This window comes from Lates calcarifer, unplaced genomic scaffold (assembly GCF_001640805.2).
Source record: "Lates calcarifer isolate ASB-BC8 unplaced genomic scaffold, TLL_Latcal_v3 _unitig_1316_quiver_1610, whole genome shotgun sequence".
Taxonomy (NCBI): domain Eukaryota; kingdom Metazoa; phylum Chordata; class Actinopteri; family Centropomidae; genus Lates; species Lates calcarifer.
The window spans coordinates 12,421-30,079 of NW_026115435.1; the positions used below are offsets into that span (position 1 = coordinate 12,421).

General features: G+C 40.8%; 1 protein-coding gene and 1 non-coding gene across 17 annotated transcripts; both read right to left on the reverse strand.

The window, feature by feature from the left end:
- Nucleotides 1–1,629: 1,629 nt before the first annotated feature.
- Nucleotides 1,630–14,979, reverse strand: LOC108888319 (ribonucleoside-diphosphate reductase subunit M2). 16 transcript variants are annotated; one of them, XR_007809521.1, is made up of 20 exons: nt 14,908–14,979; nt 14,118–14,267; nt 13,896–14,012; nt 13,672–13,805; nt 13,495–13,589; nt 13,256–13,389; nt 13,066–13,170; nt 12,855–12,968; nt 11,890–12,129; nt 10,289–10,358; nt 9,950–9,985; nt 9,186–9,631; nt 8,618–9,043; nt 6,535–6,980; nt 6,108–6,392; nt 5,306–5,914; nt 4,864–5,158; nt 4,310–4,721; nt 2,799–3,272; nt 1,630–1,757 (listed from the first exon to the last, which is right to left on the reverse strand). XR_007809521.1 is itself a non-coding variant. In XM_018684270.2 (9 exons), exons 2-9 carry the CDS (start codon nt 14,157–14,159, stop codon nt 11,977–11,979), a joined length of 894 nt encoding a protein of 297 aa, XP_018539786.1. In that variant the 5' UTR covers nt 14,160–14,267; nt 14,908–14,979; the 3' UTR covers nt 11,601–11,976. The 16 variants fall into 16 exon arrangements, 2 of the variants coding, with proteins under 2 accessions (XP_018539786.1, XP_050923203.1); XR_007809525.1 differs by lacking the exon at nt 8,618–9,043; XR_007809524.1 differs by lacking the exon at nt 4,864–5,158.
- Nucleotides 12,254–12,389, reverse strand: LOC127139337 (small nucleolar RNA SNORD94). The gene has a single exon (XR_007809535.1). It is a non-coding gene; the product is annotated as a small nucleolar RNA SNORD94 (small nucleolar RNA).
- Nucleotides 14,980–17,659: the final 2,680 nt, after the last annotated feature.

Below are 17,659 nucleotides of genomic sequence, written 5' to 3' on the forward strand. Positions count from 1 at the left end.
ATTTTAATTAGCATTAGAGGCTGTTTCAGAAAATCAACAGTTGACTGTCATCACCTCCTGAAGAACCAACAACAAATATTTAGGAAAAAGTCAAATGATTTTTGATCGTGTGTCTATCAACTAATCACTGAAGTAATCATGTATGTTACTGTGAACTGCACAACATCAATAAACACTATCAGTTAAGTAAATTTTTGGATGCAGGATTTTAACTTGTGTTGTTTATTATTCTTCAGTAAAAAGTCTGAGTATTTCCTCCACAGCAGACAGTAACTTACAGAATCAAAATCTGATAATATTGCCCAAGGGAAGCATATACAGGGTGAATAGAATTGGTCCAAGCACTGACCCTTGTGGAACTCCATGTCTAACTTTTGTGTACATGGAGGAGTAGTTGTTAACATGTACAAACTGAAGCCTATCAGATAGATAGGACTTAAACCAGTTTAGTGCAGTTCCTTTAATACCAATAAAGTGCTCCAGTCTCTGTAAAAGGATGTGATGGTCAATCATATCAAAAGCAGCACTGAGATCTAACAAGACAAGTACAGAAACAAGTCCGTTGTCTGATGCTATCAGGAGGTCGTTTGTAACTTTTACAAGTGCTGTCTCTGTGCTGTGATACAACCTAAATCCTGACTGAAAATCCTCAAATAAACTATTGTCCTGTAGAAAGTCGCACAACTGTTTTGCAACTGCTTTCTCTGGGATTTTGGAAAGAAAGGGGAGGTTAGATATTGGTCTGTAGTTGGCTAATACGTCTGGATCTAGAGTGGGCTTTTTTAGAAGAGGTTTGATTATAGCTGTTTTATATGACTGTGGCACATAACCTGTTAACAAGGACAGATTTAACATATCTAATACAGGACTGCAAATTAAGGGCAGAGCTTCCTTAAGCAGCCTAGTTGGGATGGGGTCTAGGAGACAAGTTGAAGGTTTAGATGCTGAGATAATTGATGTGAGCTGGGCTAGGTCGATGGGAGAAAAGGAGTCAAGGTTAGAAGGTTAGGTTATGTGGTCAAAAATGTCAAACGTCACAGTAAAACATCAATTACCTCAAACATTAGATTACTTTTACCATTACATAATACTTATCACATATTACTTCTAAATTTACAGAAAATGTTTACTGTTCCAAACTGCATCTAGTAACAGATTAGTCTGACAATTACATCTTACCTCTGATATTATTACACTTTTCTGATAAACTGAATACTGAACATAAACAATTTAATGTCAGTGCTCTGTGTTGGACAGTTGATGTAAAGCTGTTTGTGAATTACCTGGAGGCCTCAGTCCTGGTCTCAAAGAACTTCTTCATTGTATGAAGACTCTGATCGTGGACTACGTCTCTGTGATCACGGACAATGTCTCTGAGATTATGGACAAAGTCTCTGTGATCATGGACAGTGTCTTTGTGATCGTGGACGATGTCTCTGAGATCATAGACGCTGTCTCTGTGATCATCGACAATGTCTCCATGATCGCGGGCAGTGCCGTCAAATCGGTGACCCCCGTCTCCGCCGATTCTATCGCAAGGTCTCTACGAAGCATGGGACAATGTCTCTGATCATGGACAACGTCTCTCTCGTCTTTGACAAGGTCTCTGTGATCATGGACAATGTCTCTGATCGTGGACGATGTCTCCCTCATCCTCAACAATGTCTCTCCGATCATGGACCATGTCTCAGCGATCGAGGATGACGTCTCAGCGAACGAGGATGACATCTCAGCGATCGCGGACGAAGTGGTGACACCTGGAGGAAATCAAAGAGAAACATACAAAGGAAAATGATCAATACACTACTACCTATTCCTCATCAACAGTTTAACCATGAAAACACAGAGAAATATTCAACATTACAGCTGAACCACAACATTTTAATTAACATTAGAGGCTGTTTCAGAAAATCAACAGTTGACTGTCATCACCTCCTGAAGAACCAACAACAAATATTTGGGAAAAAGTCAAATGATTATTGATCGTGTGTCTATCAACTAATCACTGAAGTAATCATGTATGTTACTGTGAACTGCACAACAATAATAAACACTATCAGTTAAGTAAATTTTAAGCAGCTTATGTGTAAAATTGAATATGTGTAGAACTAGTCTTTATATACTGTAATGATAAAAATACCATCTGACCAACAGATAAAATTACCACACATGTGAACAACTCACTCCAATATTTTATTTGTAAAATTGATATTGTTTTGTACAGTGTAGTCTAGTGTGTCTAGCACATACACACAATCAAGAATTTCTGATCATGTACAATCAAACTGAAGTTCAGATATTTAACAGTCCCCTTTTGACTGATCCTTAACAATAACACTAACATTTGACATTTTGACATTGTAACAGTACACATTTCCTGTAAATTTAGAAGTAATATGTAATAAGAAAAGTATTATGTAATGGTAAAGGTAATTCTATGTTAGAGGTAACAGTAAAAGTAATCTGTAATATAAAAGCAATGCAGAAGTAATAGTAATCCAAAATGGAAGCAAAATGCCACAGTATAGTATGTGGTCAAAAATGTCACAGTAAAGCATCAATTACCTCGAATATTAGATTACTTTTACCATTACATAATACTTTTCTTATCACATATTACTTCTAAATTTACAGAAAATGTTTACTGTTCCAAACTGCATCTAGTAACAGATTAGTCTGACAATTACATCTTACCTCTGATATTATTACACTTTTCTGATAAACTGAATACTGAACATAAACAATTTAATGTCAGTGCTCTGTGTTGGACAGTTGATGTAAAGCTGTTTGTGAATTACCTGGAGGCCTCAGTCCTGGTCTCAAAGAACTTCTTCATTGTATGAAGACTCTGATCGTGGACTACGTCTCTGTGATCACGGACAATGTCTCTGAGATTATGGACAAAGTCTCTGTGATCATGGACAGTGTCTTTGTGATCGTGGACGATGTCTCTGAGATCATAGACGCTGTCTCTGTGATCATCGACAATGTCTCCATGATCGCGGGCAGTGCCGTCAAATCGGTGACCCCCGTCTCCGCCGATTCTATCGCAAGGTCTCTACGAAGCATGGGACAATGTCTCTGATCATGGACAACGTCTCTCTCGTCTTTGACAAGGTCTCTGTGATCATGGACAATGTCTCTGATCGTGGACGATGTCTCCCTCATCCTCAACAATGTCTCTCCGATCATGGACCATGTCTCAGCGATCGAGGATGACGTCTCAGCGAACGAGGATGACATCTCAGCGATCGCGGACGAAGTGGTGACACCTGGAGGAAATCAAAGAGAAACATACAAAGGAAAATGATCAATACACTACTACCTATTCCTCATCAACAGTTTAACCATGAAAACACAGAGAAATATTCAACATTACAGCTGAACCACAACATTTTAATTAACATTAGAGGCTGTTTCAGAAAATCAACAGTTGACTGTCATCACCTCCTGAAGAACCAACAACAAATATTTGGGAAAAAGTCAAATGATTATTGATCGTGTGTCTATCAACTAATCACTGAAGTAATCATGTATGTTACTGTGAACTGCACAACAATAATAAACACTATCAGTTAAGTAAATTTTAAGCAGCTTATGTGTAAAATTGAATATGTGTAGAACTAGTCTTTATATACTGTAATGATAAAAATACCATCTGACCAACAGATAAAATTACCACACATGTGAACAACTCACTCCAATATTTTATTTGTAAAATTGATATTGTTTTGTACAGTGTAGTCTAGTGTGTCTAGCACATACACACAATCAAGAATTTCTGATCATGTACAATCAAACTGAAGTTCAGATATTTAACAGTCCCCTTTTGACTGATCCTTAACAATAACACTAACATTTGACATTTTGACATTGTAACAGTACACATTTCCTGTAAATTTAGAAGTAATATGTAATAAGAAAAGTATTATGTAATGGTAAAGGTAATTCTATGTTAGAGGTAACAGTAAAAGTAATCTGTAATATAAAAGCAATGCAGAAGTAATAGTAATCCAAAATGGAAGCAAAATGCCACAGTATAGTATGTGGTCAAAAATGTCACAGTAAAGCATCAATTACCTCGAATATTAGATTACTTTTACCATTACATAATACTTTTCTTATCACATATTACTTCTAAATTTACAGAAAATGTTTACTGTTCCAAACTGCATCTAGTAACAGATTAGTCTGACAATTACATCTTACCTCTGATATTATTACACTTTTCTGATAAACTGAATACTGAACATAAACAATTTAATGTCAGTGCTCTGTGTTGGACAGTTGATGTAAAGCTGCGAATTACCTTGAGGCCTCTTCATTGTATGAAGACTCTGTGATCGTGGACTACGTCTCTGTGATCGCGGACAATGTCTCTGAGATTATGAACAAAGTCTCTGTGATCATTGACGATGTCTTCATGATTGTGGACGATGTCTCTGAGATCCTAGACGGTGTCTCTATGATCATTAACAATGTCTCCTGATCGCGGTCATGCCGTCGAATCGAGGAACCACAGTGTCTCTACCGATTCTTGCGCAGAGCTCTGCGAAGCATGGGACAATGTCTCTGATCATGGACAACGTCTCTCTCGTCTTTGACAAGGTCTCTGCAATCGTGGACAATGTCTCTGATCGTGGACGATGTCTCCCTCATCCTCAACAATGTCTCTCCGATCATGGACCATGTCTCTGTGATCGTGGACGAAGTGGTGACACCTGGAGAAAATCAAGGAGAAACATACAAAGGAAAATGATCATTTACTTTTATGATTACGCTTTTCTGATATACTGAATACTGAACACAAAGAAAGTCAGTGCTCTGTGTTGGACAGTTGATTTAAAGCTGTTTGTGAATTACCTGGAGGCCTCTGTCCTGGTCTCAAAGAACTTCCTCATTGTATGAAGACTCTGTGATCGCGGACTACGTCTCTGTGATCGCGGACAATGTCTCTGAGATTATGGACAAAGTCTCTGCGATCATCGACAATGTCTCTGAACGCCGGCAGTGCCGACTAATCGGGGACCGAGTCACCACGAGTCATGGACAATGTCTCTGATCGTGAACGATGTCTCCCTCATCCTCAACAATGTCTCTCCGATCATGGACCATGTCTCTGTGATCGTGGACGATGTCGTCAACGAAGTGGTTACACCTGGAGAATATCAAAGAGAAACATACAAAGGAAAATGATTAACTACTTTTATGATTATACTTTTTCGATATATTCAATACTGAACATAAACAGTTTAACGTTAGTGCTCTGTGTTGGACAGTTGATGTAAAGCTGTTTGTGAATTACCTGGAGGCCTCTGTCCTGGTCTCAAAGAACTTCTTCATTGTACGAAGACTCTCTGTGATCGTGGACTACGTCTCTGCGATCGCGGACAATGTCTCTGAGATTATGGACAAAGTCTCTGTGATCATGAACAATGTCTCTGTGATTGCAGACAATGTCTCTGAGATCAACGACAATGTCTCCATGAACGCGGTCATGCCGTCGAATCGAGGAACCACAGTGTCTCTACCGATTCTTGCGCAGAGCTCCGCGAAGCATGGGACAATGTCTCTCTCGTCTTTAACAAGGTTTCTGCGATCGTGGACAATGTCTCTGATCATGGACGATGTCTCCCTCATCCTCAACAATGTCTCTCCGATCATGGACCATGTCTCTGCGATCGTGAACGACGTCTCTGCAATCGCGGACAATGTCTCTGAGATTATGGACAAAGTCTCTGCGATCATCGACAATGTCTCCATGAACGCCGGCAATGCCGACTTATCGGGGACCAAGTCACCACGAGTCATGGACAATGTCTCAGATCACGGACGATGTCTCCCTCATCCTCAACAATGTCTCTCCGATCGAGGACGACGTCTCGAGACGATGTCATGGACGAAGTGCTGACAGCTGGAGGAAATCAAAGAGAAACATACAAAGGAAAATGATCAATATACTACTACCTATTTCTCATCAACAGTTTAACCGTGAAAACACAGAGAAATATCCAACATTACAGCTCAACCACAACATTTCACAAATCATTTTGACACCTTACTGTGACAGTTTTTGAGGCCTCACTTGATGTAAAGCTGTTAATTACCTTGAGGCCTCTGTCCTGTTCTCAAAGAACTTCTTCATTGCACGTAGACTCTCTCCGATCATGGACTACGTCTCTGTGATCGTGGACAATGTCTCTGAGATTATGGACAAAGTCTCTGCGATCATCGACAATGTCTCTGAACGCCGGCAGTGCCGACTAATCGGGGACCGAGTCACCACGAGTCATGGACAATGTCTCTGATCGTGAACGATGTCTCCCTCATCCTCAACAATGTCTCTCCGATCATGGACCATGTCTCTGTGATCGTGGACGAAGTGGTGACACCTGGAGAAAATCAAGGAGAAACATACAAAGGAAAATGATCATTTACTTTTATGATTACGCTTTTCTGATATACTGAATACTGAACACAAAGAAAGTCAGTGCTCTGTGTTGGACAGTTGATTTAAAGCTGTTTGTGAATTACCTGGAGGCCTCTGTCCTGGTCTCAAAGAACTTCCTCATTGTATGAAGACTCTGTGATCGCGGACTACGTCTCTGTGATCGCGGACAATGTCTCTGAGATTATGAACAAAGTCTCTGTGATCATTGACGATGTCTTTGTGATTGTGGACGATGTCTCTGAGATCATAGACGGTGTCTCTATGATCATTAACAATGTCTCCTGATCGCGGTCATGCCGTCGAATCGAGGAACCACAGTGTCACTACCGATTCTTGCGCAGAGCTCTGCGAAGCATGGGACAATGTCTCTGATCATGGACAACGCCTCTCTCGTCTTTGACAAGGTCTCTGCAATCGTGGACAATGTCTCTGATCGTGGACGATGTCTCCCTCATCCTCAACAATGTCTCTCCGACCGTGGACCATGTCTCTGCGATTGTGGACGATGTTGTGGACGAAGTGGTGACACCTGGACGAAATCAAAGAGAAACATAGAAAGGAAAATGATCAATACACTACTACCTATTCCTCACCAACAGTTTAACCATGTCAACGGTGCGGTGTAGTCTAGTGTCTCATGTCCAATCAAACTGAAGTTAAGATATCATTAGTGTGGCGTTCCACCAAACTGGAAGAATCCCACTTAGCCTGGCAGGATAGTGTCAAAAGATATAAAAAGGCCCTCTGTAATGCAAGAGGCGCCTATTACTCATCATTAATAGAGGATAATAAGAACAAGGTTTCTCTTCAGCACTGTAGCCAGGCTGACAGAGAGTCACAGCTCTATAGATCCACGCATCCCTATAACCCTCAGCAGCAATGATTTTATGAACTTTTTTAATGATAAAATCTCTACCATTAGAGGTAAAATTAATCACATCCTGCCTTCAATCAGTACAGATTTATGCCATAACACAGGATCCATAGAGTCAGCTGCAAAACCTAACCTTGACTCCTTTTCTCCCATCGACCTAGCCCAGCTCACATCAATTATCTCAGCATCTAAACCTTCAACCTGTCTCTTAGACCCCATCCCAACTAGGCTGCTTAAGGAAGCTCTGCCCTTAATTTGCAGTCCTGTATTAGATATGTTAAATCTGTCCTTGTTAACAGGTTATGTTCCGCAGTCGTATAAAACAGCTGTAATCAAACCTCTTCTAAAAAAGCCCACTCTAGATCCAGATGTATTAACCAACTACAGACCTATATCTAACCTCCCCTTTCTTTCTAAGATCCTGGAGAAAGCAGTTGCAAAACAGTTGTGTGACTTTCTACAGGACAATAGTTTATTTGAGGTTTTTCAGTCAGGATTTAGGTTGTATCACAGCACAGAGACTACTACTACTACTATCATTACTACTGCTGTATTACTGGCATCACCTTACGTATTATATGGAACCTGTGTTATGCTATGTTCTTCTTTCGCTATTCTCTACCCCCTCTCCCCCTCTCCCCCTCTCCCTCCTTCTTAACCCAACCGGTCGAGGCAGATGGCCGCCCACCCTGAGTCCGGTTCTGCTCGAGGTTTCTGCCTCTTAAAGGAAGTGTTTCCTCTCCACTGTCCCCTAGTGCTGCTCATGGTGGGATTTGTTGGGTCTCTCTCTGTAAATACCTATTTTAAAGAGTATAGACCTGCTCTATATGAAAAGTGCCTTGAGATGACTGTTGTTGTGATATGGCGCTATATAAATAAAATTGAATTGAATTGAATTGAATATTTTTCAATCCCATTTTGACTGATCTTGAACAATAACAATCCAAGACGGAACATTTAGTGTTTGTTGGTTCTGATGTGTTTGATATAGTTTGGTGAGAAGGTGAGGAGAGCTACAGTCACTTTGTCCACAGACAAAACATTGACAACTATTTTGATACTCATTTTTTAAAACCTAGAATGCCAAATACTTGCTTCAAGACAGAGGCTTGAGAGGTGAGAATTTAACAGTTTTCTTTGTCATATGATAAATAGTAAATACTGTTGATTAAGCAAAACAAGACATCTGAAAACGTCACCTTGAGCTCTGAGCAACAGTCAGTATTTTTTTCTAATTTAATAGACACAATTAATCAGTTTTTATTATATTCAGTACTAAATTCATTAAATACCAAGGTTTGGACGATGTCACTCTGTGATCGTGGACTACGTCTCTGTGATCGTGGACTACGTCTCTGTGATCGCGGACAATGTCTCTGAGATTATGAACAAAGTCTCTGTGATCATTGACGATGTCTTCATGATTGTGGACGATGTCTCTGAGATCCTAGACGGTGTCTCTATGATCATTAACAATGTCTCCTGATCGCGGTCATGCCGTCGAATCGAGGAACCACAGTGTCTCTACCGATTCTTGCGCAGAGCTCTGCGAAGCATGGGACAATGTCTCTGATCATGGACAACGTCTCTCTCGTCTTTGACAAGGTCTCTGCAATCGTGGACAATGTCTCTGATCGTGAACGATGTCTCCCTCATCCTCAACAATGTCTCTCCGATCATGGACCATGTCTCTGTGATCGTGGACGAAGTGGTGACACCTGGAGAAAATCAAGGAGAAACATACAAAGGAAAATGATCATTTACTTTTATGATTACGCTTTTCTGATATACTGAATACTGAACACAAAGAAAGTCAGTGCTCTGTGTTGGACAGTTGATTTAAAGCCATTTGTGAATTACCTGGAGGCCTCTGTCCTGGTCTCAAAGAACTTCCTCATTGTATGAAGACTCTGTGATCGCGGACTACGTCTCTGTGATCGCGGACAATGTCTCTGAGATTATGAACAAAGTCTGTGTGATCATTGACGATGTCTTTGTGATTGTGGACGATGTCTCTGAGATCATAGACGGTGTCTCTATGATCATTAACAATGTCTCCTGATCGTGGTCATGCCGTCGAATCGAGGAACCACAGTGTCACTACCGATTCTTGCGCAGAGCTCTACGAAGCATGGGACAATGTCTCTGATCATGGACAACGTCTCTCTCGTCTTTGACAAGGTCTCTGCGATCGTGGACAATGTCTCTGATCGTGGACGATGTCTCCCTCATCCTCAACAATGTCTCTCCGACCATGGACCATGTCTCTGCGATTGTGGACGATGTTGTGGACGAAGTGGTGACACCTGGACGAAATCAAAGAGAAACATAGAAAGGAAAATGATCAATACACTACTACCTATTCCTCACCAACAGTTTAACCATGAAAACACAGAGAAATATTCAACATTACAGCTGCACCAGAATCATCAGAGGACGGTTTCAGAAAATCAACAGTTTACTGTCGTCACCTCCTGAAGAACCACCCAACCGTTAATTGTGTGTCTATCAACGAATTCAACCACCTAACCCACATAGACAACTTTTGTTGCAAGTTGGATCATTATGCATTATAAAATAATGCCCAGAAATATGTTTTAAAAGAAGAAACAATATTTTCCTACCTTCACTTTGTGAATCCAGTTGTTTCTCTTTTCCACCTGAAAAACACAAAACATATTTAAAACCAGTCTTTCCAAATGACCAACGACCACTTCAAAGATATAATAAAAACATTTATCATTGCAATACTTTACAGAAACTGTCATTCTTAGAGTTTGGGAAAATATGTATCTGTAATACTGCAATCTGATTTTATCTGATGTTTAAATTCTTCCTTTGAACTGTTCACACATGAACTTTATTAATAAGTTAAGTATTTTTTGTCATTCAGATTAAAAATCAGTTACTGAACATATACAGGTCTGTGTTGAACAGTTGATGTGATGCTGTTTCTAAATTACCTGGAGGCCTCTGTCTGTAAAATCTTTATTGTACGAGGACTCTCTGCAATTATTGACCAAGTAGTGACACCTACAGGAAATAAAAGAGAAAAACACAAAGGAAAAATTATCAATACACTATGGCCTATTAACCCCAAAACATGCATACATATTTAACATTACAGCTGAACCAGAACTTTTTCCAAACATTATGGGGTGTTTCAGAACATCAGCAGAGGAAGACACTGAATCCTCAAAGTAACCAGTTTGACTTAAATTTTAAAAACTTGAGGTAAAAGCTGTGCTCTGTGCAATTTCACATAATTATGGTCCATAAATATTATTGCCATGTGTGTACAATATTTTAGAAAACTTAGAGCAGAAAATCAACACCCAAAAAGATGAAAGAGAAAACTTGCTCAAGAAGTTCACTGGGGACCAAGTACAACCATCAGATTTTTCAAAGCTCTCCACGACAGTTTTAAATTTCAACAAGGAGTAAAGGTACTTTCCTTTTCTTATTAACAGTCTTTGTTTTGTGTTGGTTTATTTACATTAGTCATTTAATTCAGTGATGATCAGCTTTTGTGAGTATGCTCCTTTATATATTTAACATTTCAATAAACTAAACAACAAAAAATATTTTTTCTATTGTACTTTGATACTGTTAGACAATGTTTTATTTGAGGGTTTTAATGTGTTTGAAACTACATGGTGAGAAGGACAGCTGCTGTCAATTAGTCCACAAGCTTCTCAAACGAATTTAGTAGTTTTCTTTGTCATAGTATGTGGTAAAAAATGTCAAAGAATTGTCATAGTACAGTAAGGCATCAAAAAAGGTCAAAAACTATCAGTGTAGTATGTAGTAAAAAAATGTAAACAAAAAAAAACATCAGTACAGTAAGGCTGCAAAAATGTCATGAAATTGTCAAAAAATGTCAATAGCCGTTCACTTGTGAAACGTTTTTTTTTTCCATTTCACGTAAGACAACCCTAACCAACTGCTGTTGACATGTAGTCATTCTAAATTAATTTATGATTAATAACATTAAAGTAAACCTGAAAACTTCACTAATATCATCAAATTTAATGCTTTAAGACCTCAAAGGAAATGTTACAAATCTATATGTAAAAATGTATTAAAACAGATTCATCAGAATGTCAAATACAACAGAGTATAGAGTGAAGATTTCAAAGACTTAAGTTCTACTTTTGATTTGTCAGCTTCTAATGGAAACGCTATAAATAAGCATGTTATCTTATGATATTGGTTATAATAACTGGACATGTTATTGATTTACCAGCTGCTTTTTCAAAATCACACAAGAAAAACCAGAGTTTACATAACTTTTATTACAAACTAGAAGTCAGCATAAAAAACTCAAACTGTACATATTTAACAAAAGTTACCTAAGACACAAAACTAATCTAAAAATACTAATATATAAATCTGGAGTTTACATCTTAATACATAATGCAGATAAAAGACATGTTTTATTTACAGAAACAGGCTGCAGTGCTGAAAGATGAAGTTTAAACTCATCTTCCTGCTGTGGTGCAGGATATTTAATAAAAAGTTCTGTACAATAGTGAAAGTCCATCAGTTTATCTTCTACACTTACTGTGAAACATCCTCCATCAGAGGAGCGACTGGTTTCTCTGGCTGAAATATGTCACTGAGTGTTGGGGGTGTAGGTCCACCTCTGTCCTCAGAAGTCGGCATCCAGTCTGAAGGTGTTGTCCGTGGGGCCGGACATGACGCCCATCCTCTGGTACTCGCCCACCCGCTTCTCAAAGAAGTTGGTCTTTCCCTCCAGAGAGATGTTCTCCATGAAGTCGAAGGGGTTCTCTACCCGGTAGATCTGCAGAGACACGACACAGATCAGAGGTCAGTTTGTTCTCAGACTGGAACCAAGACCAAAACATCAGACCACAGCCCAAGAGAAAACTCAGTACTGTAGTAATACTGCAGTACTGTAGTTCAGGTCTGTTCAGTGTGGCGTCTGTCTCGCGCTGCTGTCGTCCGTCAGTGAACCACTCGTCCACTGATCAGAGTCGGCAGCAGCACTCAGCCCCCATCACCGGCTGAGGTCCGTACCCCTGCGCGTCTCATCATCACAGACCTGATCCCGGTCTACAGACCCTGTGTGGTCCAGATCAATCTAAATCCTTAAAAAAACTGAATAAACGACCAAACCTCTGAACTTTATAAAAACTACGACTGAGAAACTTGGCGTTTCCTGAAAGTGAAGCTGCTGCTGCTCAGAGTCAGAGTTAAACCTTCATCCTGACTCATCACTGAAACTGGTCTGTTAATTCACTTTAAGGAGCCGAATGTTTGGACCTGACAGACGCTATAATCACTGGGACTAATTCAACCAGTAAATACGTCTATAACATCAGAAAAACATGAAGAATGAAATGAAGAAACCAAACTGCAGCTGTGAAATGTCGAGCAGCAGCAGCTTCACATTCAGGAAACACAGAGCGCCGCTCAGTTTCTCAGAGTCAGATTTAAACCTTCATCCCGACTCATCGTCATCATCAGACCCGACACGCAGCCGTGGTTCGGTTCAGGTGTCGTTACCTTGGAGAAGCCGAGCTCCAGCATCAGTCTGTCGGCCACGAACTCGATGTACTGCTTCATCAGCTCACAGTTCATCCCGATCAGCTTCACGGGCAGAGCCTCCGTCAGAAACTCCTGAACGCAAACAGAAACAAACAGGTCAACAAACAGAGTTCCACCGAACACGACCAGAAGGAGGCGACGGACCGACGCGTTCGTCACGTGGACTGACCTGTTCGATGGCGACGGCGTTCTTGATGATCTTGGTGACGGTTTCTGTCGACGGCTTGTTCACCAGATGTTTAAACATCAGACAGGCGAAGTCACAGTGCAGACCCTGAAAGCAGCAAACACAGTTTATATGAACCGTCTGATCCAAAAACCCTGAGAGGATCAAAGGTCACTCGGAGCAGCGGCCTCACCTCGTCTCTGCTGATGAGCTCGTTGGAGAAGGTCAGGCCGGGCATCAGGCCTCTCTTCTTCAGCCAGAAGATCGCAGCGAACGAACCAGAGAAGAAGATTCCCTCCACAGCGGCAAAGGCCACCACACGCTCTCCTGGAGGAAGATCAATAACAGATACGGACGATCAATACCAGACCTGAACAATCGGGAGCACCAGCATCACGTTGGGGGGGGGGGTATCACAGGGAGCGGGTTTACCGTAGGTGGCGCTCTTGTTGCCGATCCAGTTGAGCGCCCAGTCGGCCTTCTTCTTCACACACGGCAGAGTCTCGATGGCGTTGAACAGGTATTCTCTGAGGGTCAGTGAACGCACCGTCAGACAACATTACAGACCAGCAGAGTCCAGTACAGACCAGTAAGAGTATCGGGGCTCACCTCTCTTTGGGCTCCTTGATGTAGGTGTCGATGAGGAGGCTGTACATCTCCGAGTGGATGTTCTCCATGGCGATCTGGAAGCCGTAGAAACACCTGGCCTCAGTCACCTGCACTTCCTGTGTGAAGCGCTCCACCTGGTGGTCAGAGTGAAAACACCAACATGAGGAAACAGGAACCGATAACGGTTTAATAATAATAATCGGGTTTCAGGTTGTCGTCCTCACCAGGTTCTCGTTGACGATGCCGTCGCTGGCGGCGAAGAACGCCAACACGTGAGAGATGAAGTACCTCTCCTCGTCCTTCAGAGACTCCCAGTGCTGCAGGTCCTTCGACAGGTCCACCTGAACAAACACAACACATTAACGTCACGTGACCGTGTCAGGGTCACAGGAACACTTCAGTGCTGCAGGATTTCTGAGCGCCGTGGCGGCGGTGGTGACGTCTACCTCCTCTGCGGTCCAGAACGAGGCCTCGGCCTTCTTGTACATCTGCCAGATGTCGTGGTACTGGATTGGGAAGATGACGAAGCGACGAGGGTTGTCCTTCAGCAGAGGCTCCTCCTCCTCACCGCCGCTGCTCTTCTTCACGGGTTTGGGCTGAAAAACAACAAACAACGACATCAACAAACAAACAAATAAAATACCAAACTGTTTGTGGTTTTATATCATTATAAACTGAATCAGTTCATTGATCTGACAGTTATTTTAATCAATTAATCAGTTATTTGTCAGAAAAATGCCATCAATCTCTTAAAGAAGACAAACCCAAAAATCGAAGAAACAGAAACTTTCTTAAAGAAATCAATATTATTATTGATCAGTGGTGATATAATCCAATAATATAGGCACAGCTCAGTTTAATTTTCTTCCTGCAGTTTAAACTTTTCTCTCTGGTAGAAAAACCTAAAGATCCTGATCACATTAGAGACAAACATCACAGTCAGATCAATAATATTCTCCACCTGAGCTCAGCTGTTATTGATGAGAATCTTTATTCTCTTTATTAAAGCATTAAATCACCAATAATCACTGGATCAATAAAACCTGCCAGAGGAGACAGGTGAGGAATCAGCTGATTGTCCCTGTTGGCGCCAGAACCGACATTTTAGGCCGCCACATGAATCGAAAATAAACAAGACAAACTCCCGATCACTGAGTCTAATATGAAGTAATCGATCATCCTGTCAGATCGATTAGTTTAAAATCCTGCCGGTTTCAGCTGATTTCAGTCACTTACCGCAGCATCGTCGAAGATTTTTCGCGCGCGGTTTTAGACGCCAGGATGCGCGTGTTGTTCAGACTCGGAGGCTGAAAAGATAAAATGACCGGAAATCATTAAAGCGAGAAACAAGGAATCAATGCAGAATCGATACGTTTGATTTGATCACATCAGCCCAAAGAGAAACACAAGTTAAATCCGGGTCAGTCAGACTGAGCCTGCTCAGGAAATGGCTGCCGCGAGCTTTAAGTTAAAAACCAACGTGAAAACTTAAAAATAAAAAACAGATTTTGAACGTTGAACAAGATGAAACGTGAGTTTTACTGTTTTTCTCCTTCCTCACCGTGTTTTTCTTTATCCAGCCGCCATGTTGTTGATCTGAACTGCTGAGTGTGTTTTCATCCCTGACGGAGAAGGAGGAGAGCGAGCGGAAAGCATTTTCAGTTCAGACAAATAAAAACACAAGTTAGGAAACTAAAAGTAGCAAAAGACAAAAGGAGGAAAATCTAAACTAAAGAGCAGCAGACACAGACGAAGAGCGGAGACTGAAGCGGCTTCTGTTGTCCGCTCGCCTTTTTATTGAAATCTTGGCGCTAGAACGCGGCCGGCCAATAGGAAACGCAGCCTCCTCGCTGGCTCTTTAAACTGACGCTGCGACGGAGCCAATCAGGCTGCGAGCCGCGTTCACCGTGACGCCTGCAGTGCTGCGGGAAATTCAATCGCCTTTGTCTGTGCGGGGTTACAAAACTGCCGAGAAACCGGTGTTACAGAACTATTAAAATGGAGCGTTTACGGAACATTTCACAGACTGACAAAAAGAACAAATATTCCATCAGTTACAAACCCGTTAAACTGTCATTTTAAAACCACGATCATAAAGTTAAAAATAATGTTGAAGTCACAAAAGGAGATCTGATTTCCGTAATGCGATATTAGCTTGTAAATAGAAGTAACTTGTTTAATTTGCATTTAAATGGCTCCACATGAATAAAACTGTCATGTAAACACAAAAGTGGTCTGAATATTTAATGATCCAGTTTTACACATCTGTTCATATTCCCTCAAACTGAACCAGATAAATATATGAACCGACATTAACTGTGTTTCTGTTCTTATGTCAGTGTTTTAACGCGTCTGACATCAACCTGCTTTTATCTAAGCTTTTATTAAAGTGACAGTATGTGCATGTGACGGTGTTTACACTGTTTATTTCTGGTTTGTTTCCCGCTGCCGCGCTTTCTGTTGTTTACTGTCACATAAAGGCGTTGTCACCACGATAATTTAGCGCCAAAAACTATTTTTACACACCCACATTATTATAACTCTGCATTTAGAGCTGTTATATGTGTTGTCAGGTATGAAAACTAGAGCTGACTTTAACGGTTTTAGTCTAAAAACTGTTAAATTATCAGACAACAAAGAAACACAACCCGGTAATCTGCCGGTTTCTTCGCTTCACTTCGACACCACAGATTTAAAGACCGGATTCTTGTGTGTGTCTGTTTCTGATGATCTGAACGTGTTGTACCTTTTATTTGTTCAGGTTTCAGGATCTGAAACAGATCATTTTCCCTCTAAAATCAGACGCTGTTAAATGGATTTCCTCCCCGCAGGCAAACAGCTGTTTCCGGGTTACTGCCGAGTCGAGCGCTCTGATTGACTACTCGGGAAGATGACGACACAATGTTTAACGTCTACAGTCAATGTTGCCCCCTAGCGACTAGGAAGACTTCCACCGTGTTTGGATGACTGTCTGAAGCTGCTGCCATGTTGTTTACTTTAATAAATAAATAAACAAAAATCTTTAAATAACAAACAAAGAGAGTTCTCCATTAAAAAAAGTGTTTTATTGAAATCCACAGTTGTTAATCCACACAGTTGTCCAATCAGCCGGTCCCATGTGTCCTGAGCTGAATGGATGAAAACATCATCACTGGAGTGAAGGTAACATGATAAGCAGTTCATTCATTGAGTCCTGCAGCTGCCGGGCGTCTGGTCAACATCTGGAAAGCTCAGCTGCACCAGAGCTCTAAAGCTGCACTGTGTTTTTACACCTACATTTCCCAGAAGGCAGTGCTCAGGTGAGTGTTCATCACCTGCCAAGAAAAAGATCGCATCCAGTGTTATCTGTCTCCAGCATGTCAGTGATTATCTGAGCTTCATGTGTCACTGCTGGGTGATCTTAAACTGACTGAAAACAAAAATAAACTAATATATAAGGCATTTACAGTTTTTAGTTAAATCTCACTTCGCTGACAGCTGCCACAGGGTTTCTGCAGGTTTCACCAAATTAAAGTTTTAAGACCATTTTAGGATCAAGACCATTAGGATTCAAACCAGCAGGGACGATAAGGCCTACAGTTATTTACTAAGTACATGAAATTATTGACATTTTGTCCCAGCTGTATGAAATAACGATGTCTAGTAATAAAACAATTTAATTAATGTGACTCAGACTCAGATAAGGAGCAGAAAAAGAAAGGGAGGGACTGACTACTACTACTTCATTTAGTTGCTTAACTGTGACTTTTATATTCAACATCTCTATAAATGAAATTTAAGACTTTTTAACGTCTTTAAATGTTTTTGTTTAGGGAAGTGAATTTAACCAACCTCAAAATTGCACAATTTATGTCCTACTATGAACTGGAGAAATACTGAGTTGTATATTTATTTATTTACCTAAAATTTGATATTTTTAGAGAGCATCCTGTGGGGTCACATGTCAGGAAAAATACTGGCATAAAATCATCAAATTGCTTCCAAATTG

Bases quoted from the DNA above. Each gene is read 5' to 3' on its own strand.
- LOC108888319 (XM_018684270.2), bottom strand. From the start codon at position 14,159: ATGTACAAGAAGGCCGAGGCCTCGTTCTGGACCGCAGAGGAG. The intron at 13,590-13,671 runs GTGAGCCCCGAT...ACTGACCCTCAG, and splicing joins ATCAAGGAGCCCAAAGAGAG to AGAATACCTGTTCAACGCCA. The intron at 13,171-13,255 runs GTGAGGCCGCTG...TGCTGCTTTCAG, and splicing joins AGCTCATCAGCAGAGACGAG to GGTCTGCACTGTGACTTCGC.